This window comes from Eucyclogobius newberryi, unplaced genomic scaffold (assembly GCF_026437365.1).
Source record: "Eucyclogobius newberryi isolate DKJ021-1_F unplaced genomic scaffold, fEucNew1.0.hap1 SCAF_20, whole genome shotgun sequence".
Lineage (NCBI taxonomy): Eukaryota > Metazoa > Chordata > Actinopteri > Gobiiformes > Gobiidae > Eucyclogobius > Eucyclogobius newberryi.
The window spans coordinates 17,193,991-17,214,925 of record NW_027315835.1 but is presented as its reverse complement, the minus strand read 5'-3'; the positions used below and the strand labels follow the sequence as shown (position 1 = coordinate 17,214,925).

At 40.7% G+C, this 20,935-nt stretch overlaps 2 protein-coding genes across 3 annotated transcripts; one reads left to right on the top strand and one right to left on the bottom strand.

Moving 5' to 3' along the window:
• Nucleotides 1–3,109: 3,109 nt before the first annotated feature.
• Nucleotides 3,110–8,498, top strand: sult1st6 (sulfotransferase family 1, cytosolic sulfotransferase 6). The gene is made up of 7 exons (XM_072456604.1): nucleotides 3,110–3,370; nucleotides 3,677–3,805; nucleotides 4,798–4,895; nucleotides 5,029–5,155; nucleotides 7,108–7,202; nucleotides 7,278–7,458; nucleotides 7,579–8,498. Exons 1-7 carry the CDS (start codon nucleotides 3,184–3,186, stop codon nucleotides 7,689–7,691), a joined length of 930 nt encoding a protein of 309 aa, XP_072312705.1. The 5' UTR covers nucleotides 3,110–3,183; the 3' UTR covers nucleotides 7,692–8,498.
• On the bottom strand, nucleotides 8,265–16,661 carry atp2a1l (ATPase sarcoplasmic/endoplasmic reticulum Ca2+ transporting 1, like). Of its 2 annotated transcripts, XM_072456596.1 has the most exons (23): nucleotides 16,370–16,661; nucleotides 15,584–15,601; nucleotides 15,240–15,322; nucleotides 14,520–14,624; nucleotides 13,854–13,992; nucleotides 13,289–13,369; nucleotides 13,108–13,193; nucleotides 12,736–13,033; nucleotides 12,398–12,653; nucleotides 12,203–12,305; nucleotides 11,986–12,117; nucleotides 11,786–11,902; nucleotides 11,095–11,313; nucleotides 10,907–11,018; nucleotides 10,615–10,838; nucleotides 10,319–10,539; nucleotides 10,039–10,241; nucleotides 9,877–9,962; nucleotides 9,661–9,794; nucleotides 9,431–9,548; nucleotides 9,225–9,342; nucleotides 8,981–9,025; nucleotides 8,369–8,512 (listed from the first exon to the last, which is right to left on the bottom strand). In XM_072456596.1, the coding sequence occupies exons 1-22, from the start codon at nucleotides 16,485–16,487 to the stop codon at nucleotides 9,021–9,023; spliced, it is 2,976 nt and encodes a 991-aa protein (XP_072312697.1). In that variant the 5' UTR covers nucleotides 16,488–16,661; the 3' UTR covers nucleotides 8,369–8,512; nucleotides 8,981–9,020. The 2 variants fall into 2 exon arrangements, with proteins under 2 accessions (XP_072312696.1, XP_072312697.1); XM_072456595.1 differs by lacking the exon at nucleotides 8,981–9,025 and having other exon boundaries at nucleotides 8,265–8,512.
• Nucleotides 16,662–20,935: the final 4,274 nt, after the last annotated feature.

The following is a 20,935-nucleotide window of genomic DNA, read 5'->3' as shown; positions in this document are numbered from 1 at the left end:
ACAACAAAACCTGGCTCCAGGACAATCTCTCCAAACCAGCCTCATCAGTGAATCAGTGCAATGTCCTTTTTGTTATCTGGGAACGCCTCAGAGCCAAGGAAAACAAAGCCAAGAGATCTGAACCAGTGCTTCTTCTGATACTATCAAAGCGAGGGCTCCAGAGTGGCTGTGCCCTGCCCAGTGTGACCGACACAGGCCCATGGACATACCGAGCCATCTCCTCTGGACCAGAGCTCCTGCATATGGTCGTATGACAATATTTCACAATCTGGCTGATAATTTCATTTTTTAATCAACATTAACTAACAGAACTAGATAGAACAATCATATCTAGTGGCTCCATCTGTTGTTGACTCATTTGCATATTTGATATGTATCTGTTTAATAATTTGATCAATAAATCTTCATAAACCACATTTGGTAAAGTGTTCATTCATTTCCAGAAAAGAGGTCTCCACAACGTTATCCCTGACCTGCTGTGTTCCTTGGACTTGATGATGCTGTTTTCTCCCCTTCTCTTAACAAACTTCTGTGGCCTTCACAGAACAGCTTTTGTACTGAGATAAGATTACACACAAGTGGACACTGTTTTCAGCAACCACACACTTTGGTTCTTTTTAAAAACAATCAATTGCGAGATGTTACCGCGTTGGCGTGTTTCTGCTGCTTAACTACTGCAGAACTGTCACCGACATTGGTGACATTTGAAAAGAGTGGAATATATCACAAGAAATCCAAAATCTATTTGGTTGGAGTAACTTCTTTTGCACTTTTCATTTTTTAAATCTATAATTGACTTTTACTCAACAATGTATGTATGTAAGAAAAGCCTTTTATTATTTATATTTGTTTTATTTTTAAATGTATAAAACACAGAACATGACACAGAGAACAAACCGGATACTGTTAGCACAAGATATTAAAAAAGAGAAGAAAAAAAATCATGGCATATATTGTCAGTCAAATAAGTCCATTTTCAAATTGAGTTTGAAGGTATTTTTTTCCATTTTACTCATGTCATTTATAAGTTGTGTCCAGAGTTCAATTGCTGGGTCAGTTTGTGTCATCCATTTTCATTGTTGGGGAAACATACTTTGAAAATGTATTTTGTTGTAGAACACTGAATACCTGCATTCAAATGTATTTTATAACGAATTCTGTTTCTTGGTCTAATCAGAGTACTGTATTCTGAATACTTGGAATACTTTCACACTGAGTTGCATTACATTATAGTGTGTAATGTAGTGTCGTGCTTTTTAATCTCTTTTTAATCAAAAATTAGGCACTCTGAAAACACATAATGATTTCCCTTTGAATAGTGAGCACTTGGTGTAACTTGGTGTTACAGTTTATGATACAGTGATATGTTTTTCCAGAATTCTTTCCAAACATGTGATTTTGTGGTCCCCCATTGAGAAGTGTATATATGTGTGTCCATAATCTTCTGGAATTCCTCTTCTCCCATTTGTCAAACAAAATGACTTTCTCTTTCTCACTCATGTTTTATTTACTTGGTAGTGTGACTGTCCAGATAATGAATGCATTTATATCGTTTAGACATGATTCCCATTGAAAGTATGCCTCAATAAAACATTTAATCAGAGGGTTATAATGGTTAACATTGCTTTGATTAATTTTATGGTTTAATAATTCCTCATTTGTAAGTAGCCTACCAATAAAAGTCCTGTTTGAGTCAAAGGACTCCGTAAAAGATCAAGTCATAAGTTACTGCCTGATGATACTGCCTGGCCTGTACAGGAACTAGCACCACTTTACACTCAATGTTTTTCCTTTGAGCTTCACATTCTTGGTCACACCAGTACAGTATTGCTCTCATTCAAACTGACAAATAATTAGATATTTTTAATAATTTTAACATCTCATCTAGACTGCATTGTCTGAATTACTGAATAGAGGCACTGTCTCTAGAACTTTCTGTCATTTTGATGGGCTGAAAATGAAGAAATTGCCTACACTTTCTCATAGTAAACAATATTTGAACAAAACAAACAACTAAAAATAGATAGGCGAGCGCATCTGAGAATCCCTTTATAAGAATGAAGATGTAGATAGTCGACAGTTGCTCTAACGGACCAAGGCAGAATGACATTGAGACAGGAAAAAGTGATTTGTAATCTTAAAAGAACAGTGCGCAGGAGAAGTCGACTTCCTCATTGAGACCTGGGAATTTCATAGCGAGTATCTATCCAGTAGCTTATACGTTTTGAGTTTGTCCCCACCCCATGAGTCCATCGGGATTGACTCAATGACCACGATTTTGAGGTTGTGTGTCCAGCATTGTCAAAGTGTTTTGCAATAGGATAATCCATATTTTGTGTTTTGACGGCGTATTTGTGTTCTGTAAAACGTTCCTTAAGTTTCCTTTTGGTACGACCGATGTAAAAACAACAATATTCACAGTCTATTAACTGCTCTGGTCTTAATGAGCAAGTCATGTGGCGAAAGGCACATGACTCCCAGGGTCTTTAAATTCCACCGCTGGTATAAATTTTCCTCTTAGCCCTGAAGAAGCTACTGCGGGTCGAATCGGGTCGAATTATAATATAGGACTTTTACTGTAAGGAAGGTCAAGATTTTCTTGTCTCAATAACTTGAACTTGAAATAAAGCACTAAATTTCAGCTTTTGCCGCTGTCTTGGGTTGAGATTAAACCTTTTCGAAAGAAGAAAGAAAGCATTTTTAGATAAAGACAGAGAACATAGAGGCATATAGCAGAGCTCCCCAAGCTCCAACTCTGATCCCCCCCATCATGGAGTGTTTTAAACCTAGTCTTAAACTGTGATAAAGGCCAGAGAATAAAAGTATAGTTCTGTTGTCTTGTGTCTCTTATTTATCCTATTTTATGTGTTTTGCTTTCGATTTGATTGGTTTGATTGTTTTAAATCTGGTAGATTAATGTTTTCTCTTTGTGTTTTTTAAATTGTTCTCTGTTTCTGTGAATCACTTTCACACACTCAACAGCCACATAAGAGCATACGTCCATAGGTTATGGCAGAGCATGGGGGCGCGGCTAAAATGCTCTTACCTCTCATTGGATCTAGAAAAGCAGGGGGAGGAGACTTCCGCCACAAAAGCCAAGCTCTGTCTTTCACAGCATTGACACTCAGCTGAGGGATCTCTTGAGCAACTTAGTTGGATTTGTGTATTTAGCAGATTCCTGTCATGTCAGATGAGAAAGCAATGGACTACTACACTGCCATTAAGAAAGCAGAGAAGCAGCTTCATCGCTTCCCTTTGATTTCTGTGAGAAATGTACCATTAATGTCCCTCATTGCCGACAACTTTGAAAACATCTGGGCTTTCAATCCACACCCTTCAGATCTCCTAATCGCTACATATCCAAAAGCAGGTAACTGTTTGATTCTCTTATGCATTAAGCTTTCAACTTGTTTTTCAGTTAACATTTATAGAAGAAATCAAAAGAAGACATCAGACGTTGCTAAGCACACCCAATAAATGCAATGTGGTTTGTGTTAAAGGTATATTTAACTTTGTCTGAATAATAAATAAGAGCCCATATTATGCGCCGGGTAAGACTGCAAAATATTTGCCCTGGTTTGATGTCGAGAAGCAGAAAAGTATCTTTACATAACAAGTTATTGACTGGTTTGTTTGTTTGTTTGTTTGTTTGTTTGTTTGTTTGTTTGTATAACAGGAACAACATGGACTCAGGAAATAGTGGATCTGCTTCAACATAACGGAGATGCTGAGGCATGTAAGCGAGCCCCCACACCAGTCCGCAGCCCCTTTCTCGAGATCTGCTCCCCAAAACCCATCCCTTCAGGCAAGTCCGCGATAGAAATGCAAAAACTCACAAATGTATATTGTAAATGTTGTTTTTACACCTCTTAAAATGTAATCAACTTGTGGATACATTTACATGACCAGTAAAAATCAGATGACTAAAATAACTAGAAACTTTGCAATGGGAACAAGCTATTGAGAGTGACTGCGGAAGGTCACAAGCACAAAACAAAGCTACAAAACAACAAACCTGAGAAAGAAAACTTACAGAAGCTTACAATTACTAGAATTCCAAAAGTGCTACAAGGTATTACATAGTACTAACATAGTACTAAAAATACTGAATAGACTGCAAGTACTTGGATTACTAGAATTCTAAAAGTACAAGAAGTTCCATAATGTAGTACTTCAATGTAGAACTAAATTACAAGTACTAGAAAAACAAGAATTCTAAAAGTGCTGAAAATAATACAAACCTTAAAAGTCCTGAAAAAATGCTTACAAACTAATACAAAGCTTAAAATATCCGATTACACCCTGACCTGGAAAACGACCAAATTTGCTGGAGTGCAACTGAAATTCCACCTGTCTAAAATGCAAAAAAAATTGCAACTTTGACAACAAATTCGGAAAAAATGACAGCCTTTTTACTTTTTACATGCCTAAGATAAATAAGTAGCTGAAATTAATTTCCAAATGACTTTGCACTCTTCTCTTTTATGATTTAAATTGTTTTTAATTATTTAATTTTATTGTATTTCTGTTTCTGTAATTTCTTTGTGATTTTAATGCATTTTTCCTGTTGTGTGATGCACTTTGAATTGCCTTGTGTATGAAATGTGCTCTACAAATAAACTTGCCTTGCCTTGCCTTAAAACATTTCTTAAATGTTGTATGTTATCAGTTTTAAAAAATAAATACATTTTCCTTGTCAAAATTGGCACAGTTATCAAATTACCAAATTACTCACATCAGATGTTAACGTGATGTGTGTGTGTGTGTGTGCGTGCGCGTGTGTGTGTGTGTTTTCAGGTCTTGATTTACTGAAAAACATGGAGCCCCCCAGAATGATAAAGACACACCTCCCCTTTCAGTTGGTGCCTCCAGGTTTCTGGGAAAACAAGTGCAAAGTGAGTTTTCATATCTCAGTTGACTTCAGTTTATTGCCTGCATAAAGTTACTGCTGTGCCTCTCCTATGGTATCCTGCGGTGCCCTGGTGACCCGTGTCATTGTTGTTATAAATCTTGTTATATTATGTGCAGACAATATATGTGGCACGCAACGCCAAGGACAACCTGGTGAGCTACTTTCACTTTGACCGGATGAACCAAACCCAGCCAGAGCCGGGCCCATGGGACGACTATATCCACAAGTTCATGAGAGGAAACAGTAAGCAGATTAGCACACATTCCTACGGGTTGTTTTACACACTTTTCAAAATTACCATTCGGGTTGAAAAAAATCTGAAAAGTTTATTGCCATTGTCAGTGAACAAAACTAAGAATTTGCTCTGGAGGTAATGTGCAACTTATTATTATTTCATTTATTTATTCATTTCTTGTTTTGTTTTTTCATTTTTCGTTTGTTTTAGCTACATAAATAAAAAAGGCATGCACAAAATTAAGGATTTTGGTAATAAAATAACAGTTTGATCATATCCACAGTGCAATCAATGTTGATTTATATAATTGTTAAAGGTGTCAGGAAGTGTTCATGAGTCCAACGACAGAGGTGAGTGGCTCAAAATGTCGTGTCCAGGACGAACAGGTTGGATCAGGCTGTGATCCAACCTGTTCGTCCCAGAGCCCTGGAGACGTACACGTCCTGCAGAGATGGAAGTCTGCAACCGATCACCTTCTCAGCAGAGCGCACCATGCGCTGTAATCTCTGTTTGTCCCTGGCTGTGGCTCCAACGTACCACACGGTGATGGAGGATGTGAGGATGTACTCACTGATGGCCCTGTAGAACTGCACCATCATCTCCGCTGGCAGCTTGGCTTTCCTCAGCTGATGAGGGAGCTGATGGTGGGCTCCCACTTGAGGTCCTGGGTGATGGTGGTGCCAAGAAAGCGGAAGGAATCCACAATGGTGATGTCTGTGATAGTGAGGGGGGGCTTGGAGGCTGTGACTCTCTTGACGTGCACGATCATCTCCACTGCCTTCTGGGCGTTAATGTTCCAGGTTGTTACCACTGCATCATGACACCAGCCGGTCCATCTCCCTCCTGTAGGCAGACTCATCCCCGTCCGAGATGAACCCGATGAGGGTGGTGGTATCCACTTGATCAGTTTTACAGATTTGTGGCCCGAGGTGTTGCAGTTTGTGTACAGGGAGAAGAGCAGAGCCTTGTGGGGGTCCTGTGCTGATGTGTCCACATACTTCCCCAACAACCTGCACTGTCTCCAAGCCGTCAGGGTGCACCTGCAGGTGGAGTCAGGCACGTTGAGCTGGGAGAGCTTGTCCTGGAGCAGAGCGGGGAGGGTGGTGTTGAATGCAGAGATGAAGTCCACAAACAGGATCCTGGCATAGGTTCCCGTGGAGTCCAGATGCTGCAGGGTGAAGTGAAGTGTCATGTTGATGGTGTGATCTACAAACCTGCAAAGGCAGCAGTACAGAGAGGCACATGCAGGGTGTTACCAGAAGATGGCAGCAGCAGGAATTTAGTCCTGACAAGTCTGACTTGTCAAGTCTGACTTGTTAGGAGCCAACATTCTAGTTCAGACCGAAATAAACTGTATAATGAGCATTCCCTGATTGTTGTTGAGATGCTGTTCCATTCTTTTGGAGCTCTGATGGAAAAGGCTGAGGCCCTCAAGATGTCCCTCTAGTGACGCAACTGGTGCTGGCAACGCTTAGACTGGCAAAGTCACTGAGGAGTGGGGGAGTTCTGTGATGTCTGTGTATCGGATCAGATTCTACCAGCTTAATGTATTGTGATTAGACAAGATGCTACAATGATGGAAGCGGCGTGGTCTCTTGTCTAGAACTTTAAGTGTCGGGTTTTATAGTAACTGTAGAGGTGCGAGTGTAGTATGTCAGGCTTGTCAGGCAGGGAGTCAGGTGGTAACAAAAACCATAGAGTGCATGTACATTTTGGCTACTTGGGTGGACATGTTTGATATATTGTATTTAAACGTTTGATTGTTTGTTTTACATGTGATTTAATTCAATTAATTAAAGTTGTTAATCTATTATCTTATGCACAAGCATTTATTGGTATTATTCAGTTTGTTTATGAATTTCAGATATAGTTGTATATTTTTGTTCCTATTGCATATAGATTTTCTTCAAGTTAACAGCTTTCGCATTAAAACAAAAAAAATCTCTTTACATTTTAACAGCAGGATGGGGCTCCTGGTATGATCATGTGAAAGGTTACTGGGCAGAGAGAGAAAAGATGAACATCTTGTACCTATTTTATGAGGACATGAAGGAGGTGAGGATGTAAAACATGCATGACCAAGTACTCGTTGCTTTGAAATGCATTTATTTCACGTGTCTTTGTGCCCAGAACCCCAGACGGGAAGTGGAGCGAATCATGAGATATCTGGACTTGTCTGTCTCTGATGAAGTTATCAGTCGGATTGTGGAGCTTACATCATTTAAAAACATGAAAGAAAATCCCATGACTAACTACTCCTGTGTCCCAGCTCCTGTGTTTAACCATGAAGTCTCCCCGTTCATGAGAAAAGGTCAGATCAATTTAAGTTTACATTATGTCTTGAAGTCGGTATAATCTCTCATTCGGAGGTGCGTGTCCCTCGTCTGAAAAAAGACTGGAATGCACATGTAACTGATGTGTTTCTTTACAGGTGAAGTTGGCGACTGGAGAAACCACTTTACTCCTGAACAATCAAATATATTTGATGAAGATTATAAAGAGAAAATGAAGGATGTGAATATACCATTCCGGGATCACATTTAACAGAAATAAATAAAGGGTAGATTCAGCTTTGAACACCAAAGGGAGATGAACTGGGACAACCAATCTTTGGCTGACCCACATTTTAAAACTTAGATCTGACTGTTTTCTAGAATTGGGTGTTAATATAATGACTGTACAATAAAATGTTCAACTTTTTTTTTTTTTATAAAGTGTTGAATAATATAATCTCGGTATAATAAGATCTTTACTTTTTTCTATAAGATGTTGAACAATACAATAAACCTGCATAATAAAGATTTTTACACAAGTGAATAAATTTGTAATAATCAATTTATTGCAGTAGATCACGTAAACAATATATAAGACCATAAGTGTTGTGACTGAGTGTCCGTTTGTGTCTTGATAAAGTCCACTGACTGAATGGAGCCTATAGGGAGCACTGGCAGCTAAAAGCTTGAGCCTTTTTAGCCCATATGAAATAAATCTGCTACACCACGCTCTGCAGTGCCCAGCAAAAGCAAGAGCTACACAGACTAATGTCAAAGTAATGAGCTGGAAAGTCAATCATATGAAAATGACATAGGACACAATAACACAACAGGTGAGAGTATCCAAGTTTAACAAAAAAATCACCTTTAATACATAGTTTATTTCTCAGAATAAATTCTTAAATATTTTGATAATTAACATTCTTCCTCTTTTTCCTTACACAGATGTTTTTAACATGTTTTTTAGTTCTTTTTTAAGTTATTTCTCCCATATCTTCTCAATGGTTGGCTCACTTAAGCTTCAGACTTCAGATCTGATCTCTTCTCTTGTGTCTGTCTTCTCCAACCGTTAAGATCCTTATTTTTCTGTACCTATTGAGAAAAGGGATGTTAGAAGATGAAAACACAAGGCACCTGAAAGCATACACTATATATAGTATGATTGAAGCATTATAATACTAAAATCTACAGTATTACTGGCACACAGAGACATTCTATTTTGATTCATTTCATTTGAAGTGTCAAAAAGGGCCATGACAAATAAACCCTGCATAAACCAAATAAACTACACTTGAACACATGATTTATATTGCTAAACAAAATGACAAAATGCATTTTCCATAATGGCCACAGCATCTCATAAAGTGACTGACACTTTCTGAGGCATAACACAGACATGATTGTAAAAATAATACTACGAGACACATAGCAACAAGATACAGGGATCTCCCACCACATCCACTTATTTAAATAATAATTTTGACACAAATGAATGTTAGTAGGAGATCAATGAATCAAGGATTATATAGCAACAAATGACATCTGGTAGCATTTGGATACCTTTCTTTGGTTACAGGCTAAAGGTGGAGCAGTGACTGATTTAGTCTGGAATATGAAAAGAGTCAGGTAAGAGAGTTAGTGAATGAATGAAAAATGATAGAAGTGAAAGACATGAGAATTGGTCAGAATGATCATATTAATACAAAATGAATCATGTTATGAAATGAATAGTAAAGTGATGAATTAGAAAAGGGAAAATTAGAAAGGATGTGTCGATCTGTTGTGCCCAATTGTGAATACTTACACTCCACGTAGTTACGGGCGACGAACTTCAGCACCTCATCAATTAAGATGACGGGGAAGGAAAGCTTCAGGACCATCAACCACTGTTCCACTGACAGATGGGTCAGCTTGAAGATCATCTGTGGGATAAACGGGTGAGCGGTCAGTGCAGATGTGCAGTAATGAGGAGAATTAGTCCAATCAGGGAGACGACTGATGGACACTTACGGGCAGAGGGTCAACATAGATGATCATGAAGTGGAGGGACATGGACAGGGTCATGGCAGAGAGCAGCCAGAAGTTGCTCCATGGGGGCATACGCACAAGAGACTGGTTCTCAGACAAGCTGGAAAAAGGTACAAAGGAGTGAGTTATTTCCATGCTGTAGTTGTTTTTTCTGTATATGTGTGTAAAGCTGCACAGATAAAAAAAAATAGTAAAATTCATCTCAGACACACCTGTTGAGGGCGTTGCACATCTCAATGGTGACCAGCACAGACAGGGCCATGGTCATGGGAGGAGAAGCCTCAAAGATCGAACATTCCAGACCAGCGAAATCCTCGTTCTCATCGTGGCACTGCATGAAGTGAGACTGGGGAAGGGAAATGGAAGAACTAATTACTGGTGTGATTTTAATTATATGAGAATGACCATATCTGAGAATATCTACATACCAGCTGGTAGTAGGTGACCCCGGGGCCAGTTGTGTCATACATGAACCACCAGGCAGCACCACCAACAGTTGCGGCACCGACATAACCTGTTGGAAACCACATAAAAACATGAATGCAAATAATTTCACAAGTACAGTAATAAAAAAGCACACTTTTACTTACCACCAATAGCCATGTATCTGAAGAAGAGCCAGCCAGAGATCAAGGGCTCTTTTGGGGAGCGTGGGGGCTTGCCCATGATGTCCAGATCAGGAGGGTTGAAGCCCAAGGCGGTGGCGGGCAGACCGTCAGTGACCAGGTTCACCCACAGAAGCTGCACGGGAATCAGAGCCTCAGGCAGACCCAGGGCAGCGGTCAGGAAGATACTGAGAAAGAAACATGATTTTGGTTGAAAGACTAAAACCCAATAGATTATAGGCTTTACAGATCTGAGTTCACTCACCAGACAACCTCACCAACATTGGAGGAAATGAGGTAGCGGATGAACTGCTTCATGTTGTTGTAAATGGCTCTACCCTCCTCAACAGCAGCCACAATGGAAGAGAAGTTGTCGTCAGCCAGGACCATCTCAGAGGCAGACTTGGCAACGGCAGTGCCAGAGCCCATGGCGATGCCAATCTCAGCCTTTTTCAGGGCTGGGGCATCGTTCACACCATCACCAGTCTGGGCAGAAGGCAAAATATTTTCTGTCAACAACTATATGCTCCAGGTCACTTCCCACATTTGAGACAGTCTTACCATGGCAGTAATGTCATCAAAACCTTGCAGGAACTCAACAATCTTGGACTTGTGGGCAGGCTCGACACGGGCAAAGCAGCTGGCTCTGCGGACAGCCTGAGCCTGGTCATGGAGGTCCAGATCATCAAACTCACGTCCAGTGTAGGCCTTTCCCTCAACATCCTCATCCTCAGCGAAGATGCCAATACGACGGCAGATAGCAATAGCAGTTCCCTTGTTGTCACCTGCATGAAGCAGAGTCAGTTACGTAATCTGTCGAAACTGCAGACTTTTTCAACATAAGGACACTAACCAGTGATCATAATGACACGGATGCCGGCATCTCTGCACAGTTGAATAGAGCCAACAACCTCCTTACGAGGGGGATCCAGCATACCGACGCAGCCAACGAAGGTCAAATCGGTCTAAGGAGACAAAGAATACTAATTTAATCTGGACTGTTTACAAAACAGGCCGTTGATATAGTTCTGAAGGTCTCACCTCATAGTCTGCAAACTTGGTGGAGTCTTCCAGTTTCATCTCCTCAGGCTTCATGGGGGAGTCATGGGTGGCCAGAGCCAAGCAACGCAGAGTGTCGCGTCCAGTACCCCAGTCTTTGATGACAGACATGATCTTATCCTTGATGACATTGGTCAGAGGAACACGGGTGGTGCCAACACGCACATATGTGCACCTTTCAATCACTCCCTCAGGGGCACCCTAAAGCGTAGAAGAAGAGGTCACTTTTGCACAGCTTTATGTCAAATATTTTGATTTTGCTGTTATGAATAAATTAACATTAATAGTTTAACAAATTAACAGTTGTTAATTACAAAAACATTGGACATGTTGGCCAAGTTGTTTTGTTACAATTTGGGATTTTGGTTCAATCTCAATCAGTTTCTCAACCAGAAAGCAAAATGAGTTTCCATTTGGGTTTCCAGTTCATAAAATAAACTACTGCTGCCTCTCTCTGATCTGAATGGTAACTAAAGCCCAGCACCTGTGCTAGAGTAGCCTCTGCAGCTCAGTGAGCTTGGAATTCTGGAGGTTATGAGCTGGACACATAAAGTGAGAAGGAGAAACTGGGAACCCTGTTTCAGTCGTGTTTGTAGTACCTCTTTTAAAACAGTAAGAACTCAGGCTACATGCAGATCCTCTAAATTAAAATGACAAATGCAGAAGTATTTACCTTCACAAACATCTTGGCGCCACCATCTCCCTTAGCTGGTGTGCAGTACACTGACATGGATTTCCTGTCACGGGAGAACTCAAGGGTGAAGTTTTTCTTCATGAGCTGCTTGACAACCTGTTTATAATGTGGACGGAACCGGGTTAAGTGGTTGATGAATAAAGAGTAAATATGTTTTGTTAATGAAACATGTCACCTACAGTGCAGCAAGCATTGGCTCTCTCAATTTTGGACAGGCTCTTGACATTGCTGTTGAAGACGTTCATCTTTTCAACCAGGCAGCACAGAGCGGTCTCAGTGGCCTCACCAACCTTCTCAAAGATCTTCTTGGTCTAGAAAATATAATAATAAAATAGTTTTGACCTAAGTCCAGTTTTGACACAAAAACATTTGATGTATTGACAATGACTATTTTACTTCGTTATAGTCCAGAGAGGAATCGTTGCACAGAGCACAGATGGTAGATAACTCCACAAGTCCATCATAAGTGCTGCAGTTGGTCTTGGCACCACCCTGGGAACTGTAAAGATTAGCCAATTAATATATTTTTCTGTAGTTGGTGAACATGTGAAATTGTTCCTACATACTAAAATATATGAAAATTCAACTTACACTTCGCCCTCAGGAGTATATTTAGAGCCAGAGATGTCAAAGGCATCAAGGTCAACATGGTCTCCTTCCACAGTCTTGACGATGAACATCTTGGTCACACACATCTGGTTGGTGGTGAGGGTGCCGGTCTTGTCAGAGCAGATGACAGAGGTGCAGCCCAGGGTCTCCACAGAGGGCAGGCTTCTGACAATGGCATTCTTCTTGGCCATACGGCGGGTACCAAGAGCCAGGCAGGTAGTGATGACAGCAGGCAGACCTACGGGACAGCGGTGAGGATGATGTGCATGGGATAAAAGGCAGTGCACACAAATAAAGTTGTACAAGTGCTTCCAGCTCACCTTCAGGGATGGCAGCCACAGCCAGAGCAACAGCAATTTTGAAGTAGTAGACAGCACCACGGATCCAGGAGCCGCCATGCACGGGGTCGTTGAAGTGTCCGATGTTGATGGCCCACACAGCCACGCAGATCAGGGAGATAACCTTGGACAGCTGCTCACCAAACTCATCCAGCTTCTGCTGCAGAGGGGTCTTGTCGAGTTCAGTGGCAGCCATCTGATCACGGATCTTACCAATCTCTGTGGACACACCAGTAGCAATGGCCACACCGATGGCTTTGCCAGCAGCGATGTTGGTACCCTATGAAAAACACAGGGCAAAAGTGAAAAACGTTTGGATTGGAGGAGACACATGTGTTGGTAAATGGTACTCACAGAGAAAAGCATGTTCTTTTTGTCCTGGTTGACAGCTCTGAGGTCGGGGACAGCGTCGGTGTGCTTGATCACACTGACAGACTCACCTGGGAGCAGCAGAGGGAGCAAACATGGCCAAATGTCAAAAGAGACAACAGAAAATAAAACGAAAACAAGCGCTACATTTGTCTTGAATGCTCACCAGTGAGAATGGACTGATCAACACGCAGGGTGGTGGACTTGATGGAGACAATTCTGATGTCAGCTGGTACTTTGTCACCAACTGTGGAAAATAATAAGAGTTTAACTCATGTTTTCTTATAAGCGTCTTCACACTTGTATGATTAGTGTCATCACTGGACAATGACTTGGATAATACAGTGTAATGTAGTGACACATTTCAGCTTGAATGGTTTGGGAGGGGTGTGCAGAGAGGACAAGAGTACTCTGACAAATTAACACAAGTGGGCAGTGGTGGTATTGGTTGTAGGGGAGAAGAGGTGCAGCAGGTGTTTGTGAGCCTGGGTATTTATACTCCTGATTCTGTTTTTCTTCAGTCAGCATGTTTTCACTGCAGCCCTACTCTGTCCTCCCTCAGTCCCACTGCCTTGAAAAGACACAAGGCTTCACCATGAGGCTGACTGAATTTAAAGTAAAGTAATTACTACTGTATCATATATTTTGTGCAAATTATCTTGTTATAGAAGTATCTCTTTGGCCTGTTTTGCTTCTAAAAGCATCCAAATAAAACCAATATGGCCTCTTACCGGACACTTCCACAATGTCTCCAGGGACAATCTCCCTGGCCTTGATCCTCTGCACGCTCTTTCTGTCAGAACGAAAAACTTTGCCCATCTCTGGCTCATATTCCTTAAGAGCCTCAATGGCGTCCTCAGCATTACGCTCCTGAACACAGTAAAACCAAAAGAATGATTAATACACATTTACAATTTTTATGTATGTATATCAAATATATTTCATGATTTTTAATTAATTTTAACTTCAGTTGTCACAGAACAATTTAAAACGTGTTTAACATTTAAGATTTGTATCAGGTATAAATCTATTTACTTGTGTGGTAACCTCTTTAATACTATCAAATACTAACTATTCAGATATCACATACAGAACTAATAGTCTTCGTGTTGGGTTCGGCGCGCCCTCTGGTGGTGTGGGGCTTTGACGCCTGGAGCTGCAGCTAAGAGTTATATATTCTTATGTATTTTAATGTATTTTTTGTAGGTCTGTTCACATATGATTGATTTTGTTAGAGTTAGAATTATGTTTATGCTCTAAAGGTTATAATACATTTTACTGTGTTGTAAGAGCTCACTATTTTGAGTCTTCTTGAGCAATCACTTTGATGACTGTAACTTATACTTGTGTCACTGTTGCAATTGCAATTTGCCGTTTCGCAATGCTCACTCACTGACCTGCCACACTCCAACCACTGCGTTGGCAATGAGGATAAGAAGGATGACAAGGGGTTCAACAAAGGCAGTGACGGTCTCTTCACCCTCCTCAAACCAGGCCAGAACCTGCAATCATGAGAGCAAAACATTGTCATTGACACATTCAAAAACTAATCTGATTTAGTGAATGTGTAAGTGACTAAATACTGGTTACATGATTATTAATTTGATCTCAGGCTCTCATAACTCCTTGCTCTTGAGGTGGAAGCCTTCCACTCTTCTTCTCAGGCCTGACCTTTCCCAAAGGATTCAGTTTCTCTCCTCAGCTTGGGCCTTTCTTAAAATAAACCCTTACCCCTCTGCCTTCCTGACCCCGTCTCTCAGTTGCTCCTCAATATTTGCCTTCTAAGGCCATCGTGACAGCTGCCCAAACGGGTGAAAGTTGCCTGTTGGAATTAATACACCTCCTACAAGCCCCGGCAATCTGTTTTCTCCCCTCAAGTTGTCATCTTCTCCAATACTTAGAGGGTGGAGGAGTACAAGTTGTTTGAACAAAGTGACCAGGCTGAAGTGATATTAGAGTCATATTTCAATAAGTGGATGTCACAATGTGTTAACAGGAGGTGCAAAGGGAAAAGTTGAAGGCAAAAAAAGTTATCTTCTTTCAAAATTACATAAAAAATCAAATTGCAAATTTTATCCAACAAATCTTTCAGCAGGATGAAATATCAAAATACTTACAAAGGAGATGCAGGCAGCGAGCAGCAGGATTCTGACGAGCAAATCCTCAAACTGCTCCACAATCAGGTCCCAGATGCTCTTACCTGTTCAATGTGACAACACAAATACATCACCATTAAAACACGCACAGCAGACAACGACTGCTACATTAAACCCCATTTGTTTTTTCAATTTGAAATATGTTTGATGACATTTTTTTTATTTCACATGTTTATTTGAATTTTGGCTCATGATTAAATAAACAATAACACAGTTAAAAAATAATAAAATTAAATAAATGTGTTAAAAAAAAAAATAAAAACTGCTTATTTGGAGAATATACAACGTGTGTGTGAAATACTCACCCTCCTCAGCGGGCAGCTCTGGAGTTCACGAAGGAGAACAAAGCATGAAAAAAAAAGAAGAAATATTTTTGTTATTTATGTTTCTTAAACTGTACTTTTTGTAACTTGTCTAGTTTTACAATGCATTGTTTCTGGTCTCATGGCGTGTCCTACATCCCACTACAATCATATTAGAAATGTCCAGTGTCTTACTCTCATAAAAACTCATTAGAGGGACAATTCTGCACAGATCTGTGTAAACAAAAGGCTGCTTGGAAGCCATGTTACAAAGACGTGATAAGCCATTCCTATTGTTATTGATTAGCAGTCATATTGCACACCATTCAATAGTAAACCTGCTTTGGACCTCCCCTTTAACCCATCCTAAAATTACACACCTCTTCTATTAGCGCCCGCCCCATATATCACCCAGGAAGCTTCTTGAGCCATCACCTGTCTCTCTCGGTCTCCAGCCATCTTCCTTTAGCAATCTTTAAATAGCTCTTCAAAGCCCTCAAAGTCTCTGCTTCTCAATGTCTCTGCATTTCTACCAGCTGTTGCAACTCCTCTTTTAAAAGCATTGCATTGCATTCAGAATGACAATCCAGTCTTTATCTCAGAAACCTCCAGTGATGTTTCCCAAGCAAGACAACAAAAACTATCTTGGCCTTCTAGTTCAAAACCAATTTTTTTTTATTTTTTTTTCAACTGCAAAGTGATAAATCTCACAGAAAAATTGCACCCCTCACCCACTCCATAGGGCTTAAGCTCTTAGCTTAGACAAACGTTACTATCCATTGATCTTACCATTGAAGCCATACTTCTCCTGGTTCTTCTTGAACTGATCAGGAGTGAGACCAGTCTCCTCATTCACTCCAAAGTAGGTCAGGCATTCAGCCGTCGACTTGGCGTGTGAGTTCTCCATCCTTGGTGGATAGAGTAGGGATGGGCCGTCTAACCGTGCCTATCCGCGCTCTTTGACTTCTCTGTTGTTTCTCTGCAATGTTCACCCTTTGGTCCACCACCCTTACCTGGAAGTGTGGCACTCTCTACTTGGGGAGTGCTGGTCTGACAGAAAGAGCGAATAGGCACATGCACTGTCAGGGTTTTATACTGGCATTGGGCCTGGGATTGGTGGGTACCCTGCAGACACACGCCTCCAAATTCCACTACGGGACACATAGTGGGGGGTCAAGGGTGGGGTCTTGAGGTGGAGCAATGGGGAGGTGAGACGTTGGAGTTGGACAGGAACTAGGGGGGCACCAGGCTTGGATTTGGAAACAGGAGGTTACGCGCTATAGTGGTGAGGGGTGTTGGAGAGGTGGAGAGGGCGGGGGGAGAGGGGGGAAAGGGGGGAAAGGGGGACTCAAGGGTTGTACCATGGATGAAAATGAAGGCTGTTTTTGGAACATGCATGGTCAGTGGAATAAGACGAAGGGAGAAGGTGAGAGAGCGGGACACAAGAACATCCAGAGCGGGGAGGAGGGGTGCATGAGTGACGGCTCAACTGGTTTCTGCTGAAGAAGAAGGCCAGAGCAGAGGAAGAATGACATTGAAGAAAAGTTATTATTTTGGAGCCTTCTACACAACGTGTGGTGAGGAAAATAGTAAAACATATCTTAACTTTAATCTCTTAAATACAGGTACATGTATTGCAAGTGTAGAAATGTTTAAAATAAATAAATAAATACATAAAGTACATTAAAGGAGCCGCAGTCAAAGACCACAGACATATCCAGCCTGTCAGACTATCTCACCAAGCAGAGGAGTCCCCACCACAGATATGTCGGATCAGGTTTTATTTCTCTTTTTTTATGGGTAAGGAAAGAGAGGGAAGAGGGGACAGTGATATGCATGAACTTATGTGCTAGGACAACAGATAATGCAGAGACACAATGGCCCCTTGTGCTGGACAGAATTTTGTGTTGTAATGTATTTTGTTTATTAAAATTAAGCCACCACCACTGAAAATAATTTTCTGCAAACACTTCTTATGAACTGTTTTAATAATTATCATAACATATTTTTGTAATTGTTTGTAGTTTTAGGGCTTGCTATATTCCATGTCTTGTGAGCAAGCTGTCTTCTATAACAATTATACTATAGTCCCCAATTTAGACAAGAAGAAAAACAGTGGCAAGAAGCAACCTTTGATTTACAACTTGTTTTAACCGCAGTAACCTGCAGTAAACCGACAGCAGGATTGCGCAACCAACACTCTACAAAGAAATCCCAGTTGTTGCAGCTGATCAATAATCTGACAGATTGTCATGACTGCTACGGCAACACTGACCCATTTACTGCCGACTTTGATACTGATATAGGGATTACAACAAAGTTTCAATTCACATGCTTCCTCGGGCAAAGAGACAAAGAGTTAAATCTTCCTAAATTAAAACGTTGATTAAGATGGGTGTTGATGGGAATAGCTAAAACCAAAAAGAAAATGATTTGTTCATTAAAATAAAGTTCAAGTGCTGCCCAGTGGTTGAGTGGTTAAGGCACTGCACACATACACCAGGCCGCAGTGTTGTAAGTTCAAATCCCAACTTTGACAATATCCTGCCTGTTCTTCCTTCTCTCTCATCCCCCATTTCTTTCCTGTCTAATAAAAAACATCAAAATAAAATGAAGGCCAGGTCCTGTCACCGCTTTTTGATGCACAAATGAAAACCAAAATTCTCATTGATTAGCCTACATGATCAAATGTATAGAATATACATTTATATCTACCGTATTTTCCAGACTATAAGTTGCACCGGAGTATAAGTAGCATTTCTTTTTTTGGGAAATGTATTTGATGTCTGGTTAGCACTTTGAGGTTCCATTCGAATGTAAAGTGTGTTATAAATAAAATGTATTATTATTATTATTATAAAATCCAAGACCAATAACAGACATTTAATGAATTAATAAAGTGTCTGGTATGTTAACGTAACATATTAACAGTTATTCAGATAACTATAGCATAAAGAACATGCTAACAAGTTTAACAATCACTAAACCCATTGAATTCTTCTTCCTCTGTGTCACTTATAAACAACTCCAGAGGTGGAGGATTCTTCTTCTGCATCGCTTACAGCCTAGAGCGCCCTCTTGCGGTTGCCGGTGTGAAAATAACGAATAATATCACATATACAGTAAGTCGCTCTGGAGTATAAGTCCAAAACTATGAAGGAAAAAAAAGTGCAATATACAGTCCGGAAAACACGGTATATATTTGCATCGTTTGGCTGAATTTTGAATCAACCGTCTTAAGAGCCTTTGTGGGCCAAATAAAACATGAGTTGAATACATGTTTTTCGCTTTCCAAATCAAATTAAATCAAATGTGTGATTTTTTTTTTTTTTTTTTTTAAAGCCGTAAAAGAAGACTTATGGAAGAAACCAAGAAACCAAGAGAGTGTTTGACACCCCTGTGTTTTTCTACCATGAATGTGTATTATAATCATTGTATTAATTATTTAAATTTAAATTTAAAAATTTAAGGATATGTTTTGGGCCCGTAGGCTTTACCAGACATGACAACTCAGCATGAAATGGGGATGAAAGAGAAGAGAGAAAACTGTCAGAGCTGAGACACAAAATCACGATACTGTGGCCGGCTGCACAGCCTGGCATATGTGCTGTCGCCTTAACCACACAGACACCAGGCAGCACTAAACCATATTCTGAAAGGTTTAAGTGCACACTGCATATAACAGGTTCTCATGTTTTTTTCTAGTAATTACATCATGTGATGTAATAGTGCATGTGAAAAATGTTTGTTAGAGTTTTACATCAGTCAAGTTGCAGTTTGTGTACAAGTTGAAAATATAAGTAGAAAATTAGAGGGTAATTTTCACCTGCTATTTATGTAGATAGAAGTGTTTTAGCCTCATATTTACCCTATTTACAGGGTTGTGTGTGTTACAACTACAGTACACGTTTGTTAGTCCTATACTCAATACTCTATACCTTCATGTGGCTTAGGAAAACGTGACTATTTAGAAGTACACTACCCCTGTTGCTCCACAGTATGTGTATGACTTACTAAATTAGGAGTTTTCACATTTCCAGTCAGCTGCTACTAACAGCTGCTAGAACTTTTTCATTGATGGCGACAACACAACACGTTGAAAATAAATGGTTTTAAACAGTGGGATTTTATGTCATGAACACTGATCCAATGTTGATATGTCGACACACTGGACATCCACTGTCTGATCTACAGTGCACTGACCAACACTGACCAACTGTATAATTTCATCTCAAAGTCAGATTTGGGGCTGGGATGGGGTCGGCCAGTCAGTCTCTCCCTCAGAGCAGAGCATGACATTTAACCCAATATCCCACTAGGATAAAGTTACTCCTGTGCTGTGTGCTGCCTGCATCTTCCGCTTATTGGTTTCAGTAGCATGTGTGCGGGACTACCACTTCTTCTAAAGCCCTTAAAGCGGGGACCCCCCCTCTATCACCTTCAACCCCAGTGTGGCGCTAACATACCCCACCCTCGTGCCAGACTCCCTCCTCAGCCTGCGAACCCAATCTCTGTTCCCAGTTCTGCACAAGTGTTAAGTACCAAGGGGCTGCAGCTGTACGCACAGCGATCTTATGCAACTAAGTCTGTCTGCTGACTCGCACGACACAAGCAAAGTGAGAGGGACATGGCAACATTTGTCACTAAAAGCTGTGGAGCCAAGAAAGTCTAATTTAGACTGGAACGCAGTATCCAAAATGCTAATAATGTCATTAACAAAGCAAGGACAAAAGTTTGGTATTCAATCTGGAATGAATGTTCTGTACAAGCAGCGGCATCAGTGGCCTCAGAACATGCACACACACACACACACACACACTCACACACACACACTCACACACACACACTCACACACACACACACACACACACACTCACACACACACACACACACTCACACACACACACACTCACACACACACTCACACTCACACACACACACACTCACACACACACTCACACACACACACACTCACACACACACACACACACACTCACACACACACACACTCACACACACACACACACACTCACACACACACACTCACACACACACACACACACACACACTCACACACACACACTCACACACACACACACGCGCACACACACACACACACTCACACACACACACACTCACACACACACACACACACACACACTCACACACACACACTCACACACACACACACACACACTCACACAAACACTCACACACACACACACACACACAAACACTCACACACACACACTCACACACACACACTCACACACACACACACACACACACATTTACGTGCAAACAAGTGCTTGAGCTTTATTCAGTGTTAATAATAAATATATATATTAAAATAGA

What these genes read in the sequence shown, in the direction of transcription:
- atp2a1l (XM_072456595.1), bottom strand. Translation starts at nt 16,487, where the DNA reads ATGGAGAACTCACACGCCAAGTCGACGGCTGAATGCCTGACCTACTTT. An exon ending in TATACTCCTGAGGGCGAAGT is followed by an intron (nt 12,306 to 12,397) that starts GTAAGTTGAATT and finishes TAATCTTTACAG; the next exon opens with TTCCCAGGGTGGTGCCAAGA. An exon ending in TCTATGTTGACCCTCTGCCC is followed by an intron (nt 9,343 to 9,430) that starts GTAAGTGTCCAT and finishes TTTATCCCACAG; the next exon opens with ATGATCTTCAAGCTGACCCA.
- sult1st6 (XM_072456604.1), top strand. Translation starts at nt 3,184, where the DNA reads ATGTCAGATGAGAAAGCAATGGACTACTACACTGCCATTAAGAAAGCA. An exon ending in CCCAAAACCCATCCCTTCAG is followed by an intron (nt 3,806 to 4,797) that starts GCAAGTCCGCGA and finishes GTGTGTTTTCAG; the next exon opens with GTCTTGATTTACTGAAAAAC. An exon ending in TTTATGAGGACATGAAGGAG is followed by an intron (nt 7,203 to 7,277) that starts GTGAGGATGTAA and finishes CTTTGTGCCCAG; the next exon opens with AACCCCAGACGGGAAGTGGA.